At 38.9% G+C, this 17,572-nt stretch overlaps 1 protein-coding gene across 1 annotated transcript in view; it reads left to right on the top strand.

The window, feature by feature from the left end:
• The window catches only part of COL19A1 (collagen type XIX alpha 1 chain), a 316,298-nt gene that overhangs the window by 265,312 nt on the left and 33,414 nt on the right, over window positions 1–17,572 (top strand). The window contains 7 exon segments of the mRNA XM_079780963.1: window positions 1,321–1,374; window positions 4,173–4,217; window positions 6,150–6,200; window positions 6,277–6,321; window positions 6,774–6,800; window positions 11,120–11,173; window positions 15,116–15,160. Coding sequence (XP_079637089.1) covers window positions 1,321–1,374; window positions 4,173–4,217; window positions 6,150–6,200; window positions 6,277–6,321; window positions 6,774–6,800; window positions 11,120–11,173; window positions 15,116–15,160 — 321 coding nt within the window.

The following is a 17,572-nucleotide window of genomic DNA, read 5'->3' as shown; positions in this document are numbered from 1 at the left end:
AGCACCATAAACTAAGAATTTATTTTCTACAGGGAAAAAGTTGGTCATGGATCATCAGATTCAATTTATTTTCATTCCTATTTATGAATTAAAATGCCCTCTACTTTACTCAGTACCTTTTCTCACTTTCCCTCAGATACAACACCATCACCTTTGTGTCTTTGATTATATTGTGTTTCCAAAATAAAATATATTTTCCTTTTCCACCTGCTAGATCCAATTTCTCACTAAAGCAAAGCTCAAGTCTAGTGTTTCCAGTTAAAATATAGCATACACAGTTCAATTTTAATTTCATCTGAACAATATTTTTAGAATGTCCCAAATAGTATATTTTTTAATCCTCATCCAAGGATATGTTTTTTCATTGATTTTTAGAGATAAAGTAAGGGTGAGGGGGAGAGAGAGAGAGAAATATCAATGAGAGAAACATAGATTGGTTGCTCTATAGCATATATCAATTTGTCCTTACAAGCAAAGGACCAGGGATTGAAACTGAAACCCGTGCATGTGCCCAGACCAGGAACCAAACCCGAGACTTCTCAATGCATGGGACCACACTCCAGCCAACGGAGCCACAGGAGCCAGGGCCCAAATATTGTATTTTCATTTGCTAAAGATAGCAACACTATTCTTAACTTCTCCAACTCTTCCCTTCTTAGAGTTCCTATGCAAACGGTATTTACCACACAAGTGGGAATGTAATCACTTTCCTTAGTGTTTTGAATCATGGATTTGCCATAATTAAAATTTTATCATTTTTGCTTTCACCACAGTTATGTACAAACAAACCTGGCTTTAAATTGTAGACTAAAATTAAAAATTAAGGGAGAGGGTTGTGAAAGGAACCATGAAAATTATAGCTAACTCTATTCTCAAAAAAGAATTAACATTAAATTTTATTTTCCATTGGTAAATTGCAGATCACATAACTCAATATGCACATTGTTAATTCTGCGCGTCTTGAAGTATGTAAAATGTTGATCGCTACCAAAATTATAGCTCATTTAGGAAGGCATAATGTTATGTAAATTGCCATTTAAACAGCAAGGCTAAATTCTTAAATGTATCAAAAGGTTCCAATTAAGGTCATTAAATGTGGTTGGCCAAGGTGAAAAGCAGCCACAAATACAAATTTTACCCTTGCAAGAGCTTATCAGCAGGCTACAGCTGCTGCATCAGCCTGAAGAAATGGAAGCTTGTAGGATTGATTTAATTAGGATTAAATGACCTTCAAAATGTATCAGTTTTAGACCAACTGTCAATACCCTGTGGCCACTTTGTTGTTGTTTTCTGTAGCAAACTTAGTTTTGTGTTTTACAGGGTTTGTTGGGAAGAACCGGACATCCGGGTCCCTCTGGAACTAAGGGTGACAAGGTACAGAGGAGAAGCCTCCCTTCATGTTTGAACTGGGGCCTGGGATCGGGGCAGGCTGAGACCATTTACAGAGAGATCACCACAGTAGAATGGATGTCAGGGAATAGCTATTCTGATAGTGGGCTTAGAAGGACATAGGTCAAAAAATTGGCCTGACCGAATACAGGAGATACATTCCTAGAGGAAAGATGAAGAGAACACTGGTGCCATTTAGCAAAAGTCGAAGCTGGATCCATGGTGCCTTGTGGAAGGGGGAGTGGGAGCAGCCTCCTGAAGAGATGCCGTTCCAGCACCTCGTGTCTGTGCCAGGCGTTCCAGCCACAGGGGCCCGGGCTTCGGAGAGCAGGCTGGTCATCAGGGCGAGGAGTCCAATAACCAGGCGGCGGCTGAGAAAATCCAGGAGTTGTTATTTGAGAGTCATAGGAGAAATTTACTAAGGAACCGGTAGTGAAACCAAAAGGTGGGGTTTTGAGTCTGAGTTCGTTGTCTTGCAAAACCAAAGAATGAAGTCACGGACAAAAACGATGAGTGGAACCAAAGCTTATTGAGAGAAGCCCGCCCTGGAAAAGGTGCAGCTGGGGTTCCAGGAGCAGGCTGGTGCCCAGAGCTTCCTTTCCATGTTACAGCTGGGTGTTCAGGTCTGTCAGTCCATGTGTAGAGGCCCACATGGCCATAAGCCACGTGGGTGCAGGGGTGTGCTCCCCCACCACAGGAATGTCAGGAACCCATTGCATGCCAGGGAGAAGGGTGAGGGTGAGAGGAGGCGCGCACCTTTTAATTAGGGGGTGGATTACACCTGGCTAGCTCCTCAATGGTCTTTTCAAAGAATTATGCCTTAATAATATTCTTGGGATTGGTTATATGCCTCACTGTCTTGTGTTTGGTTATCTGCAAGCTGCCTGTCTTAGCAACATCTATACATTTTAATGTTCGTGCCTCTCACAGGCGTCCTTCTTTCCCCGCCCAGTTGAGATCCCTTAGAGACTCCATTCGCTGGATTCCCCGGCTTTATTTCCCCACCCCTGTGGTCCCAATTCCTGACTGCCTAGCTTCCTTCTCTCTCCTCACCAGGAGGGCTTGTTTCCTGGGGAGGCTGCTGATTGCACAAATGGGTTGCTGTGATCAGAAGGGAGGAGCAGCAATGCAGGAGACAGACAGGAAGGCCACAGGGCTTCATAAGTTTACCTGATTTAGAATCTAAATCGGCCCCACAATATGAATCCAGACAGAGCCAGAAAATGAGTGAAATAAGACTAGCTATGCAGATGAGGGAAGTAACAATCAAAAGTCCACACGAGACACGCAAGTGGCTTCTACCCTGAAATGAACAAAATGGGACAAAATGGCATCAAGGAACAAAGGAATCCCCCAAAAATGTGAAAGGAAACAATGTGCTTATTCTAAATAGTCTCAACACATATTTTTCTGATAGTATTCCAAGGAGCTTACCCAACCCCACCAGCCTTTCTTCTCTATGGAAATTATTCAGTCAGAGATTTGCCTTTTGAAGTTAATGGAATTCCACACTGGATGAGCTTTAGGGCACAGTTGAGGATGAAAATATGTCTTTTAATTGTGCCAGGAATAAAAGTCTTTTCAACAGGCACATATTTTTCCTTGTTTGTTGTCCTCTCATAGCTCGTGAGAACTATGACATAATTCTGGAAGGACACTGCCCACAGTCAGCGGAGTATGACATGTCTTAGGGAGATAGCCACCATCAAAGCAGTTTGGGCAAAGATACAATATACTCACTGTCACATTCTCAGTCAGACATATTGCAAGAAAACCTTTACAGTTTATTTTCATTGACAAAGATACAAACAAAAGGTGTTGTGTGTTTTTTTATGATACTTTCCTTTAAAAATGGGAGATTGGAATGAAATCCTTCATTAAATTTATGGAAATGGGTTGAAATCCCTCAAAATTTGGGGGCACAGTAAGTAGAAATTCCACTGTCTCTGAATTCTTTTTTAATTAACCATTTCATGCCAGCGGTCTTAAGGTACTTAAAAGATTCTAAAAGAAAATTTACAGGAAGAACTTACTAAAGGCACCAAAGGGACCACAATACCTCTGCTTATTATGGACTGATAAGCATTCTGTGTTTTATAAAAATAAAAGTGAAATCCATTTTTCAAGTTCCAACTTGAATTCATTTTTCAGCCTGCTTCTCCTGAAAACAGAATGCCTGAGGCTGTTTAAATTGTATAGAACATTTATCTGAAAGAGTGTCGAACCACAGTCACTTCTGTTCAGTGGGACATGCCTGACTTGGTTATAAAGTCTAATATGAACTTAGGAAGTGAGAGAGGTTTCTCCCCCTGCAGACATGAAATAGATTTTCTACTTTGGTCAGATTATGCAGATGACCCCTGTGGTTCCCAAAAGTTGAAGGTGTAGAGGTGAGGCTGAAGTGAGTGGTTTGTCCCCCGCTTGCAGGAGCTCTGCTCTGCACCCCCACAAGTGGAGAGTTCCCCCAGCTGCACGCCAAGTCCAGGATGGGATTACCGGGGTTGTCTGGCTCCATCGAAAAATAAGCTTCATCCCTGGGCTCCCAGAGTAAGGATTTGAATGAGTGTAGGAAAAGTCATTTACCTTTCCTGTGGTCTAGACATGTATTTCCTGATGAAAGAGAAAAGCCAAGCTGAATAAGAATTTGCAAGGCCAAAACAAAATGACAGCCCATATTGATTTCAGAATGCCGTTCTCAATTCTCAGAGCAGGTACAATCTGGTTCATCAGCCTGGGGTGGAAATGTCTAAACCATTGATTTTTGGTCTGAATATCCCTTGCAGGGCAGTGAAGGACCTCCTGGGAGACCTGGACCTCCTGGACCGCCTGTGAGTTGTTTAAAAGTTAAATTTGTGTGTGCGTAGTTATGACTTCTGTATCTCAGAGGTCAGGCTACATGTAGATGTTCTTAAGGATAAAAAGTCATCTGAGTTTTATGTATCCATATAAGTGTTAGCCAGGGTAGCTTTGGGGAGACCTGGTGTTTCCCCTTTAGCTCTGCTCCAATGAGAAGTGCTCAGATTTGCATACTGCAGGCCTCCTTACTGTGGACTCAGAAGACCTGGGTAGGTGCCCAGACTCTCCACTTCAAGCCTGGGGGGTCATGGGAAAGTCGTTAAACCTCAGCCAGACTCATTCACAGAAAACAGGTGGGCTTTAAAAAGAGATCCCTTCCAACAATGTCAGTAGGTGCAGGATTTGGTATTATGTTATATGTGTTCATTGTGGTCCATTATGTCTGAGATTCAAGGAAATTCTATTTACATAGCACCTACTGGATAAAATGTACAAGAGCCATCGGAGTTTTTATGCTCCTGGTTGAGACAGATGTGCACTTTGTCAGGAGGCCGAGAAGAGAAGAGATACCTCTCTCTGTAGCAAGTCTGCCCTCGTGTGGGGACACGCTCAAATCGCAGCAGAACTGTGGTCCACCCTGCCTCATAGGAATACTTCAGAAGCCAAACTCACTGTTACTTTATGAAGACCACAGAGATATGTTGATAAGTCTTCATGTGAATGTAGACTTTGCACACACAAAGAAGGGATTTTTCACTCTGTTTTCCTAAACCTGGTCTTCATTTTGTTTACCTTCTCCCTTGACAGGGAAAAAGGACAGAAAGCATTTGGGGCTCAAATCCTAAGATACACTCCCTCTCCAGTGGACAAAGCAGCAAAATATAAACTGAACACACAAAAGAGACCTGTATTTTATAATGGGCTTAAAAAAATCTTCCTCTTCCCCCTGAATCCTCCAAAATTACTTATTCTTCAAGACAGATTAATGTTGTCTTTTGGGGGAAAACCTCTCACCTTTGGGGTGGGGAGGGGAATCTCGGACAAAATTATCCTTCATCGTTCTAGGACTTAGCACACTAAAATACAGTAGACATTCAGCAATTGTCAAATTAACGAATGAAATAATAAAGACGTAAATGAATGGAGCATTTTTTTTTCTTCCATCACTAGTGATTTGAAGATGCAAGTCTTCAAATGATAACCATTATCCTAAAACAGTGAAATGGTGGCTTCTTCAACTTTGCACCAGAAATGTGCAAGTCATAAAAAGAGAAATGTAGATTAGTGATTGTATGGAAATTTCTTTAAAAATGATGAAAGATCCTAAGTAAAATTTTCATATGCAAATTTTTCCTGAATGCCAACGTGTGTGATTTTTAAAGGTCTCAAATGAGTTAACTGTGTTAGTTACTTTGGGACTTTCCAATCGCAGGCCAATTTTATTAGGAAGTTCTTATTCCCCATTGTTCTAAGGAATGTGTTTTTGTAGAAACGGCCACAGAGGGTTGTGAGTAACATCATCCCATTTAACCTTAATTTTCTGTTTAGTATGAAGAGACTGTGGGAAAAAATTACTTTTCAGTAGCCAAATTGTTCCCTATTCACATCTTCATCAGCAGGACTGTGGTACAGCCTGCAGGTCAGCGGGCTGTAAACAGTTTGCATAAATCGGCAATTCAGAAACTGAATTTTAATGCACCAATAATATTTTCCTCTGAGTGCATTAGTGTCTCGCCTGTCAAACCTGAACATTAATCACACCCCTACTGGATGTGCCTGTGTTCTCCAGGTAGAGTTCACACTCCTTTCCATTTTTTCCTCTATATTTGCTTTGGAAGAGCCAAAAATAGAAACATTATATTATTTTACTTATGGTATTAAACTCACTTTCTAAAATAGAACAGGAAAAATATCTTTTTGTAAAAAGATAAAAGAATAATTCTATATCTTATTTCTTTCCTAAGGGTGTGCCCTTCACTGAAGGAAATGGAATGAGCAGTTTATATAAAATCCAGGTATTTACCTTAATAATTACATAAAATAGTTTTTCAGTTATGGATTAATATAATTCTTGTCATCTTTTTTTTTAAGGGAGGCGTGACTGTTCCCAGTTATCCAGGGCCCCCCGGCCCCCCTGTGAGTACAGTCGTTTATCACCAAGCATACCTTAGCTGAACAACCACAACTAAAACAAAACAAAGCAAACAAAAATAACTCCTAAGTGCACACACAAAAATACGTGATACAGATATAACCAAAATTTTATGCCGGAGGACATAATGAAACCAATTATAATAAAACTGAGAAAATGTACACAGCCAAAATAATGAAAAATAGCATTATGCATCGCTGTGCCACTTTTCACATTAAAAGTCTAAGAACTAAATCAATTTCCAATCAATTGCTGTCATGAAAGTTCCATCAAGTTATGTTTCTTCATCTCATTCTTCAAATCCAAACTGTAGCAGAACAAAACTTGCAAATATTTGTATGTGTATTAAAGCAAATCAGACAAAAAAATGCTCCTATTGGGTAATTTTGCTTCAGTCATGCTTTTAAAAATAACTTTGCTTTCTTTTTTCTCATAGGGCCCAAAAGGTGATCCTGGCCCAGTGGTATGTATATTCCCATGTTTTGTGTCATGTAGCAAATAGGTCTTGGTTAAAGTTTGAAAGCGGAGCATCAGGCAGAGATGCCCTGCCTTCTTAGATGTTCATCAGTTAACGTGCCGGGGCAGCAGGCGGGCCACCGAAGAGATGCCAGCAGTGTGCTCTTCATTTGTAAGACGCATCCGTCCTGAAGTCACTGCCCTTGGCGTTTGTCTCTTTCATCGCTGTGTTTTAAAATCACCCTGTGATGAAGGAAGCCACATATACAGCTCCTGATAAATGGGACACTTTCTTCTACTAGAACAATGTTGATGATTGATTCCATGTTAAGTAGATTGTAGAAGAGAAATAGTTACTGGAAAGAAATCCCTTAATATGTCGGCCATCTCCCCAGCAAAAGAAAGCAGGGAGGCTGTTTATCTGCGTTGAATGTGAGGCAATTTTTCTGCAGGAGATGTGCTGTGCTGTCATGAACCCGCTTCTTGGGAGTAATGTACCAGGAGGTTAACACTCAGCACAGAAAGAGATCCTGTCCTCAGCTGCCCAAAGAATGGTCATTGTTCTCAAGCGTCCTTCTCAGCCAGGGGGCGTCACTGTGAAAGTTCCGCCACATTCAATTACATCCCCTTTATTTGTTGGCAGTTTCCCCTTCATGTCCTTCATAAGCATATGTTCCATCGTTTATATTCCATTTGTATATCCTTTTAACTTCGGGGGATATACCTGAACTCAACTGTACCTGAAATTGAAGAAGTAAACTTCCAAACCACTTTCCATCATCATGTGAGAAAACGTAAGGCCCTTTCCTTACAGTTTGGTAAAACTAGATGAATAAATTTTAAATGAGCAAAAGAACAAACCATACAAAGTAATCTTTTCACATCTAAATGTATTTTCAAAGAAGATGGATTGAAGAGTGTAATTTTGTTATGGGGCACTGAATATTAAAAGCCAATTTGTTTTCCCCTGAAAGCATGATTTTGACCAACATTTTCAAACTCCAAATATGTCATCAAGAAGTTTCCTTTGTTTTGCTACTCATTCTGCCCTTGCTTTATCTGTAACTTTTTTTTTTAACATGGAGGAGAGAGAATCATAGTTGGGCTCCCTCCTGCATTCCTCCGATCGAGCCACAGTAACCTTGGCATGTGCCCTGACCGGGAATCGAACCAGCAATCTCTTGGTGCATTGGAAGACACTCAACCAACTGAGCCACACTGGCCAGAGCTTTATCTGTAACATTTGTTATGCATTCACCAACTATATCTTTCATCCTAATTTTAATTTTCTTTCATCTTGTTGATAAAAATTTCCTCATGGTCTTTCCTTCTCATCCTCACACACACAAAACATCCCCTCTGAATCATCTAGGGCAGTGATGGGCAACCTTTTGAGCTTGGTGTGTCAAACTTCGCCAAAAAACTGAGTATAACTCTGGTAGTGTGTCACTTTGAGGAAAAAACATTATTTTGCGATATTTATAGTTTAAGTAACATAAATGTATAATTGTTATATATAATTGTATTTAATAAACCAAAAACTAAATATTTAGTGCTGACACGCGTGTCATAGGTTCGCCATCACTGATCTAGGGGCACCTAGACTTCTCACTAGCTTTTCTGCAACATTCAAGTTTTATCATTAATAACCAGATTAAGGTGAGAAAGGCTTTTTTTAAAAAAAAAAAAAAAGCATTATAATAAAGGATAAATTATAATTCACTTGGATTGGAAAGTGGGTGGCAACAAAAATGCAGACATTTGGGTAGAATTTTAAGAGATTATGCTGCAAATTTCTTAGCTGCAACAAAGGATAAAGAATAAAAACTAATTAAAGGATGTTCCTTGCCTTTAGGAAGATGAATTAAGTGAGTGAAGCACAAAAACAGAATGTGGAATCATGAAATTAAATCCTGTGTAAACCTTCAGGTTTATCTTAGGTAAAACTTGGAAAGTACTCTTCTGGGCTCTATGTCAACATCACCATGCAACTGCCTTCATTTCCCACCAGTTGCCCAGTAGGGAGAAATAATATCTCATGCCATTAGAAATAAGGTAGAAATGGTAGAATTTTAGGTCACAGAATAGAATATGGAGAAGTCATGTTGAAGTGGGTAGGGGTAGCTTTACTCTTGGAGAATCCTTCAGACCCCCTGGCACCAGATCACCTGTTTCTAATCAGCTTAGTAGACCTTTATAGATGAAAATTACCTTAAATTCAATTATTTTCTGAGGTACTCCATTTCATTTCTTTGGTGTACAATTTATAAGTGGCTTTCAATTAAATATTTCATTATTAGCTGCTTTCAAACAAATATTGATTGGCTGAGCACCTTTCTCTGTCCTAAGGATTGTTGGGATTGTAAACAAAGAGAACCAAGTGCTTATTTCCTTTGTCAATAACCCAAGGACTCTTTTACAGAGCTTTATGTAGAATAGAATTTGAATATCTTTTTTTTCTTATTGACAGGTTACATAGTCATAGACATTTTAAAAGATTTCTGAAGCATTATCAATGAGTCTATTTCTGTTTTGATGGTTGCCAGAGGGGAGGAGGGTTGGAGGGAATGGGTAAAAAAAAGGTATAGGGATTAAAAAGTACAAATTGAGCCCTAGCCGGTTTGGCTCAGTGGATAGAGCATCGAACTGCGGACCAAAGGGTCTTGGGTTCGATTCTGGTCAAGGGCACTACCTTGGTTGTAGGCTCCTCCCCAGCCCGGGCCCTGGTCAGGGCTTGTGCAGGAGGCAACTAATTGATGTGTTTCTCTCACATCGATATTTCTCTCTGTCTTTCCACTCTCTCTAAAAATCAATGGAAAAATATCCTCAGGTGAGGATTTAAAAAAAAAAATACAAACTGATAGTTACAAAATAGTCACAGGGATGTAAAGTTCAGCATAGGGAGTATGGTCAATAATATTGTAATAACTATGTATGGTGCCAGGTGGATACTTGAATTATCGGGGGACTCGCTTTAGAAATCATATAATTCTATAACCACTCTGCTGTACACCTGAAACTAATATAAAATAATATTGAATGTCAACTATAATTGAAAAATAATTGCTTTTAAAAAAAATTGAGAAAAGAAAAAATATTATCAGGTCCTATGCTACCCACTTTATCTCTCTTGATTAAAAAGTTTATTTGTTCGCCCTAGCCAGTTTGGCTCAGTGGATAGAGTGTCAGACTGCAAACAGAACGGTCCCAGGTTCTATTCCAGTCAAGGGCACGTACCTTGGTTGTAGGCTCCTCCCTGGCCTGGGTCCTGGTTGGGTCTCATGCAGGCGGCAGCCAATTAATGTGTTTCTCTCACATCGATATTTCTGTCTTTTCCTCTCTCCTCCACTCTCCCTAAAAATCAATGGGGAAAAAATATCCTCAGGTGAGGATTAACAAAAAAATATTTTTAAAAAAGGTTATTTGTTCAAAGTGAGCAGTTTCCTTCACTCTAACTTTTCTAAATGTGTTCCTTGAGGATCAGAAGTCTCTAGTGAGCTTGAGACCACACACTAGAATGTATAAAAGATTTTTTAATGGAAATGGTTACCCATCTCCTATCAGTGACCCATCAGCTTGATCAGTAACATTTTTTAAATATATTTTTATTGATTTCAGAGAGGAAGGAAGAGAGAGAGAGAGATAGAAACACTAATGATGAGAGAGAATCATTGATCAGCAGCCTCCTGCATGCCCCACAATGGGGGTCGAGCCAGCAACCTGCGCATGTGCCCTGACCAGGAATCGAACCATGACCTCCTGGTTCCTAGGTCAACGTTCAATCACTGAGCCCCGCCGGCCATACTGATCAGTAACTTTTAAAATCATTGGAATGCTGCCCCTGGGGTCACAATTCATGTCCCGCTGCAGGTTCAGAGAAGACTGGAGGATGACAAACTCTGCTGTGAGAGCTCATCTTCCTCTGCTCTTAAAGGGCATAATCTTACTCCCGGTAATCTAGCAGCCCCAGGAACCTCCCAAATTGGCCGACTTTATTAAGACAGCCTTTCCTTCTAATTCTTATTGCAATTGGACTTACCACCGACTAGAGGGATTCATTCTGATTAGATTCCTAATCAGAATAAAAACAACTAATCAGAAAATAGACTCATACTTCTCCAGGGAATAGCCTTATTCTCAAACTGTTTTCAAACACCAAATGCAAGAATACAAATGCTTCAAAATAGAGCATTCCATTTACTTGCTAGATTACCAATCAATGTTAGAGGGAGTAGTTTTAAGCAAAATATATCTTTGCTTTTGAAAACCAGTGTTTGAAATTCATTTAATCATTGCTGCTGAGTTCCTTGTGTTCGTGTTTAACAGGGAGAACCTGGTGCAATGGGTTTGCCAGGGCTGGAAGGATTTCCAGGCATAAAGGTAAGTACAGGGCTTAGAAATGCATTCACTGATTCAACACTCAAACATGTTTAATGTTTACTGTGCACCTACTATTGTACCAGGAACTATTTTAGGTTTGGGAATACATGAGGGAACAGAACAGGCAAAAATCCCTGACCTCATGGAACTTATATTCCAAGAAGAAGATACAGAAATTAAATGAGTAAGCACAAATAACTAAATAATATTGTTGGTCAGTGCTAATGGGAAGAAAAAGAGCAGGTTAAAGGGATCTAGACGTGCTGAAGGGGATCAAGGTGATTTTTTAATAGGGTTGTCTGATCAAATAGCAAGAGCTGATCAAAGACTTGAAACAGGTGAATGGGAGCTAACCAAGTCTTCTGCAGGAAGAATGGCCCAGGCAAGATAAGTATGTTCTAGAGATCTGTTGTATGGCTTGGTGACAATAGATATCAATACTAAACTGTGTACTTGAAATTTGCTAAGTGTTCTCAACCAGAGAGAGAGAGAAGAGAGAGAGAGAGAGAGAGAGAGAGAGAGAGAGAGAGAGAGAGAGAGAGAGAGAGAGAGGTGGCTATGTGAGGTGATGGAGCTGTTAATTAGCTTGACTGTGGTGATTATTTCACAGTATATACATATATCAAGTCATCAAATTGTACATGTTAAATGTATACATTTAAAATAAAAAGGGAACAGTAGGTTTAAATGACCTGAGCATTCTTGTTCCATCCAATGAGCCCAAGGAAGTGAGTGAGGGGAGTGTGGTGGATGAGCTTATACCAAAGGAATGACAGTAAGCTTTTTAAAAAGGGAAGAGGATCAAGGACTGATCTGAGCCCTCTGACATTAGGAGACATGGAAGAAAAGGAAGAACAAGCAAGGGGGACAAAGATGAAGTCACCAGGGAGGGAGAAGGACAATTTGGTGTCCTATAAACCAAGTGCAGAGGTGCCAAGGAGATGGCAGTGATCACCTTTCTCAAATACTGCAAATAGGCCAAGTGTGATGAGGATGGGGCCAAGTATTGACCATTGCCTTTAGCACCATAGAGGCCATATATCACCAGAATAATTATTACTAATTCACTATATTGCTAGGAACAACTGCTGGACTTGAATGGGTTTAAGAGAGAATGAGAAAAAAAGATTTAGGGACAATATAAGCAATGCTCAAGTAATTTTGCTGCAAAGAAAAGCAAAGAAATGGGCCAGTGGTTGCTGAAGGAAATAAGACAAGATTTTATAAAATGGATTTTTTAACCATTTTTTAAATGGTGGGGTCTTTTTTAAATATGTTTTTATTGATTCCAGAGATGAAAACAGAGAGAGAGAGAGAGAGAGAGAGAGAGAGAGAGAGAGAGAGAGAGAGAGAGAGAGAGAGAAACATCAATGTTGAGAGAGAATCATTGATTGTTTGCCTCCTGCACTCCCCACATTAGGATTGAGCCTGAAACTCAGGCATGTGCCATGACTGGGAATAGAACCTTGACCTCCTGGTTCTTAGGTGGACACTCAACCATTGAGCCAAGCTGGTTGGGATAAAATGGATTTTAAGACTATAGAAATACCAGAATGTTTTGTATGCTAAAGGAATGATCCAGTAGAAAGGTTTGGTGAATGATATAGGAGTAAAGGGAAGAACTGCTGAAATGTTGTCCCTAAATAGCTAAGAGGGATGGGGACCTAGTGCATAAATGGAGGGTTTGGCTTCAGAGAGGGTAGTTCATCTATGGTAACATGTGGGAAAACAGAAGCATAGTGGTACACATGTTGATATGTAGAGAGATGAATTGGTTAGAGTCTATAGAAGTTCTTTTCTGATTTATTAAATTTTCTAAGATGGAGAAAGCAAGGTAATCATCTGAGGTGGGGTAGGGAGAAGAGGTTGGAGATTTAAGGAAAAGATCTTCTATGAGAGAGGAAGATTTCATGGACTGCAGAGTGATGGCTCCTTTAAGACTGAAGTGAGACTAGTCAGCAAAATTATGAGTGCTTTTCCAGCCATGTACAGACTCTCAGGTAAAAGTACAGAATAGGAGGGGAGCTGTATTTAAACAAGGTTCCAGTTTTGACAACTGAGCACTAGAAGTAGCAATGGGTCAAGAGTTACCTGTATACACAGGGGAATGGTTATAACAAGTGCCCATGGAGTTTAAACCAGATAAATAGAGAGGCCATCCAGGGAGTGAAAGGTAATGAAAAATTTATCTATTTTTAGAGGTCTTGGTGGCATCAACAGTATCAGGAGTTCAAGTACCCAAGTGAGTAGATTATGACAATAAGAGATGGTGGTCCAAGGATGGAATACACAAAACTGAGATCATGGAGGGGATGCAGTGATAGTTATTGACAAGGTCTCAGATATAACTTTGGAAATAAGAAAGAAACCAGATCACTGAGGAGAGTAGTTCAAAGACCTGATGGTTGGAAGGACCATCTTGTCAGAGAGTTTGCTTAACATTCATCTTTATCAGATATGCAAATGTTCCCATTAAATGAAAGGTTCTAGTATATTCATTAAAAGGGTAAAAATCCTAAAATTTAAAAAGAGCAGAGTGAAACTGACAAGAATTAGCTGTTTTCATTATTTGCCCATGTTTCTTTGTTCTTTTTCTATTTGACTCTAGTTATGCTTTATATATTAAAGACATTACTTCTTTCTTATATGTTGGAGTTTTTAATCTAGTTCATCTTTGCCTTTCATTTTTATGTTTAATCTTATTGCATATGTAAATAAAACTTTTATATAGTCAAATATAAAACTATTTTGCTTTATGATTTCTTATTTTGCTTATATGCCCTAAATGACTTTTGTTCTTAGACTCAACTACAGATAGTCATTTATATTTTCTTCTAGTTACTTTATACTTCATATTATTTTATTTTTACATAATATACATGAAATTTATATGAAGTATAATATAAAAAGAGGAATGAACTTTTTTTCAAATAAATTATTCCATTATTAGCACTATTTGTTGAATAATACATCCCTTTTTTTAAAAAACAATACTGTTATAAATGTTGGTCTCTTTCTGAGGTTTCTGTTATTTTGCATTGATATACTGCCTAATCTTATGCCCACATTTCATTATTTTTATTGTTACGGCTTTATTATGTGTTTAAATATTGGTATTGTTAATCTTCTTTTAATATTTTTCTTTTATCTTCTATTTATTATCCTGAGTGAACTATACTATTATTTGTTTAAGCTGCAATTTCATAAGAATTGTATTAAATTGATAAATTAGTTTGGGTAGCAGTGACACCTTTACAACATTGTCTTGCCCTCCAAGAACAAAACATATCTCTCCATTTAATCAGGTCTTCTTTTATGTCCCTGAAGGAAGTTAGGAAGTTTATAATGTAGGTTCTGCTCAATAAAAATTGCCATTTTATTATCCCATATATAATCATTAGATTTTTAGCATGGTCAGCTTTATCTAAAATACCACATTGCCTTTGGATAAAATATTGAGTCACTCTACTGTTCAGAGCAATTAAAGGGATCTTCTGATTGGCCTAATGAGAACTACATAATCCCTTGTTCTAAATATTTTTATTTCAACCCTACATCCAACAAGACAAGTATAGGGAAAGCTTTTAAGTAGAATTCAAGTACTGTAATGAATTACTTTTAAATATGTGGAACAAAAATATTGACTAATTTTAGCTGCAAGTATGTATAGGGTCCTATTAACAGTAGGTCATAGAAATGATCAGATGAATACTTCTTTTCATTAAGATTATTTGATTTAGTTTTACTAACACATTCAATTGGCTACTTATTTTGTTATTTTTCCATCTACCCTCTAGCTTCACACCAGCTAACATTGATAATGCTTATCAATTTCAAAGAAAAACTTTACCAAATTCAAATGATTTTTGAGCACTAATTATAAAATTAGGTAAAGATTTTATAGATATCATTATAAGTACCATTTTTCTTTAATCCCAACAGGGAGATCGAGGCCCAGCGGGTCCCCCAGGAATAGCTGGCATGTTGGTGAGTCCAAATTATCTCTCATTATTTTCTCAGGTAAACAGTTCTGTCTCCACAGTAAACCTACAGCTGAGGATTGTGAGAAGGACTGGGGAGCATGTAGCAACTCCCATGATATGAGGTTCCTGAAACCTCCAGTTTAAAAAAATAAAACTACCTGTCCCTCTTCCATTTGAAGAATGCTCCTTTCTTCATTTCCACCTCTGTCTTATTTTTTGTTATATTTTTTTCTTCCCAACTCACTAATGGGGTAAGGGTAGGCCAGTTACCTGTGATGATACATTAATATACAAGCACAGCTTTGAGACGTTTGTTTTGTTGCTCTACTTTTGTCATATGTCAAGGTTTTTTGGTCCTCAAAAGGTAAAGTTTTCATCCTCGGGCATGTAGTTCAGGTTCTTTGCATTAAACTGCAATCTGCCCGAGATTTTCCTCAGCCCAGCATTATTAACACAGCTTTATTGCTGCTAATGTTTCCTCATAAACTAGCCCTTCAATCATATCAATCATCTTTGTTGCTCTCTGATGTCAAATGTTTTAATCTCATCAAGGTCTTTTCAGATGAATAGAAAGTGCTGCAGGAAAGGTTGAAATCATTTCTCTGAGCCCCAGGGATCGTTCTGATCTTCATTCACAAATCTCTAATTAAAATTTTGTGGTCATGCTTTATGAATAACAGCCCATTTATCCTCCTGCCTGCTCAGTGTCCCTGCAGGGTAGGCGCAGGGTAGGAAAGTCGATGGAAACCACGTGCTTGAACATGAGAAAGATACAAAGGGCCTTACCAGCACCACCCACCACTACCCAACACCACCCAGAACCCCCTGCCACCAGCCACAGAACCCCTCTGCTCTCCATCACCACCTCCCACCACCCCCGTCCCTTAAAAGGCCAGTAGCCACTCTATTTCACTCTATTTTATTGCTAAATCTAAGAACAACAATTAATTAATTCTGTCCACAGTCCACAGAAAACCATCCTTTACAGAGGATATCTCCTTATTCAGCTGTTCTAGATCAAGCAAAAATATTTGTATGATTGAAAAGTAACATGGAAATATTTTCTTTAGCAACACTACAGAATTTTTTATTCAAGAAAGTACTCTTCTTGAAAGTTGGCTCACACTTTATCCCATTCCTTTCCCCTCCCCTCACTACCATCCTAGAAATGTATTTGGAACTTTGTTTCCAGAATTGCAGAATTGCCCATAGTCCCCTTACAACCTACACCACTTACATTCACTCACACCCGTTTTTTTTTTTTCGTTTTTTTTTTCTTCAATTTTTTTATTAAGGTATTATATGTGTACATATCTTACCATTGCCCTCCCCACACCCCCCTCCCATATATGCCCCCACCCCCCAGAGTTTTGCATCCATTGGTTATGCTTATATGCATGCATACAAGTCCTTTGATTGATCTCTTATCTCCCCCACCTCTCCCTAACCTTCCCCTTGTAATTTGACAGTCTGTTTGATGCTTTACTGTCTCTGTATCTATCTTTTTGTTCAAGATTATAATGTTCTTTATTATCCATAAATGAGTGAGATCATGTGGTATTTTTCTTTCATTGACTGACTTATTTCACTTAACATAATGTTCTCCAATTCCTCCCAGGTTGCTGCAAATGATGAGAATTCCTTCTTTTTTATGGCAGCATAGTATTCCATTGTGTAGATGTACCACAGTTTTCTGATCCAGTCATCTGCTGACGGGCACCTAGGCTGTTTCCAAATCTTAGCTATGGTGAATTGTGCTGCTATGAACATAGGGGTGCATATATCCTTTCTAATTGGTGTTTCTAGTTTCTTCGGATATATTCCCAGGAGTGGGATTACTGGGTCAAATGGGAGTTCCATTTTCAGTTTTTTGAGGAAACTCCATACTGTTCTCCACAGTGGCTGCACCAGTCTGCAATCCCACCAGCAGTGCACGAGGGTTCCTTTTTCTCCGCATCCTCGCCAACACTTGTCGTTTGTTGATTTGTTGATGATAGCCATTCTGACAGGTGTGAGATGGTACCGCATTGTTGTTTTGATTTGCATCTCTCGGATAATTAGTGACGTTGAGCATGTTTTCATGTGTCTCTTGGCCTTCCTTCTGTCTTCTTTTGAAAAGATTCTATTTAGGTCTGTTGCCCATTTTTTTATTGGATCATTTATCTTCCTTTTATTAAGTTGTATAAGCTGCCTGTAGATGTTGGAGATTAAACCTTTATCAGTGATGCCATTTGCAAATATGTTCTCCCATGCAGTGGGCCTTCTTGTTGTTTTGTTGATGGTTTCTTTTGCTGTGAAAAAGCTTTTTATTTTGATGTAGTCCCATTTGTTAATTTTCTCTTTAGCTTCCATTGCCCTAGGGGCAGTGTCAGTGAAGAATTTCTTTTGGCATATGTCTGACATTTTGCTGCCTGTG

The sequence above is a fragment of the Cnephaeus nilssonii genome (genome assembly GCF_951640355.1).
Source record: "Cnephaeus nilssonii genome assembly, chromosome: 9".
In the NCBI taxonomy this organism is placed as follows: domain Eukaryota; kingdom Metazoa; phylum Chordata; class Mammalia; order Chiroptera; family Vespertilionidae; genus Cnephaeus; species Cnephaeus nilssonii.
This window is presented reverse-complemented; position numbering and strand designations above follow the sequence as displayed.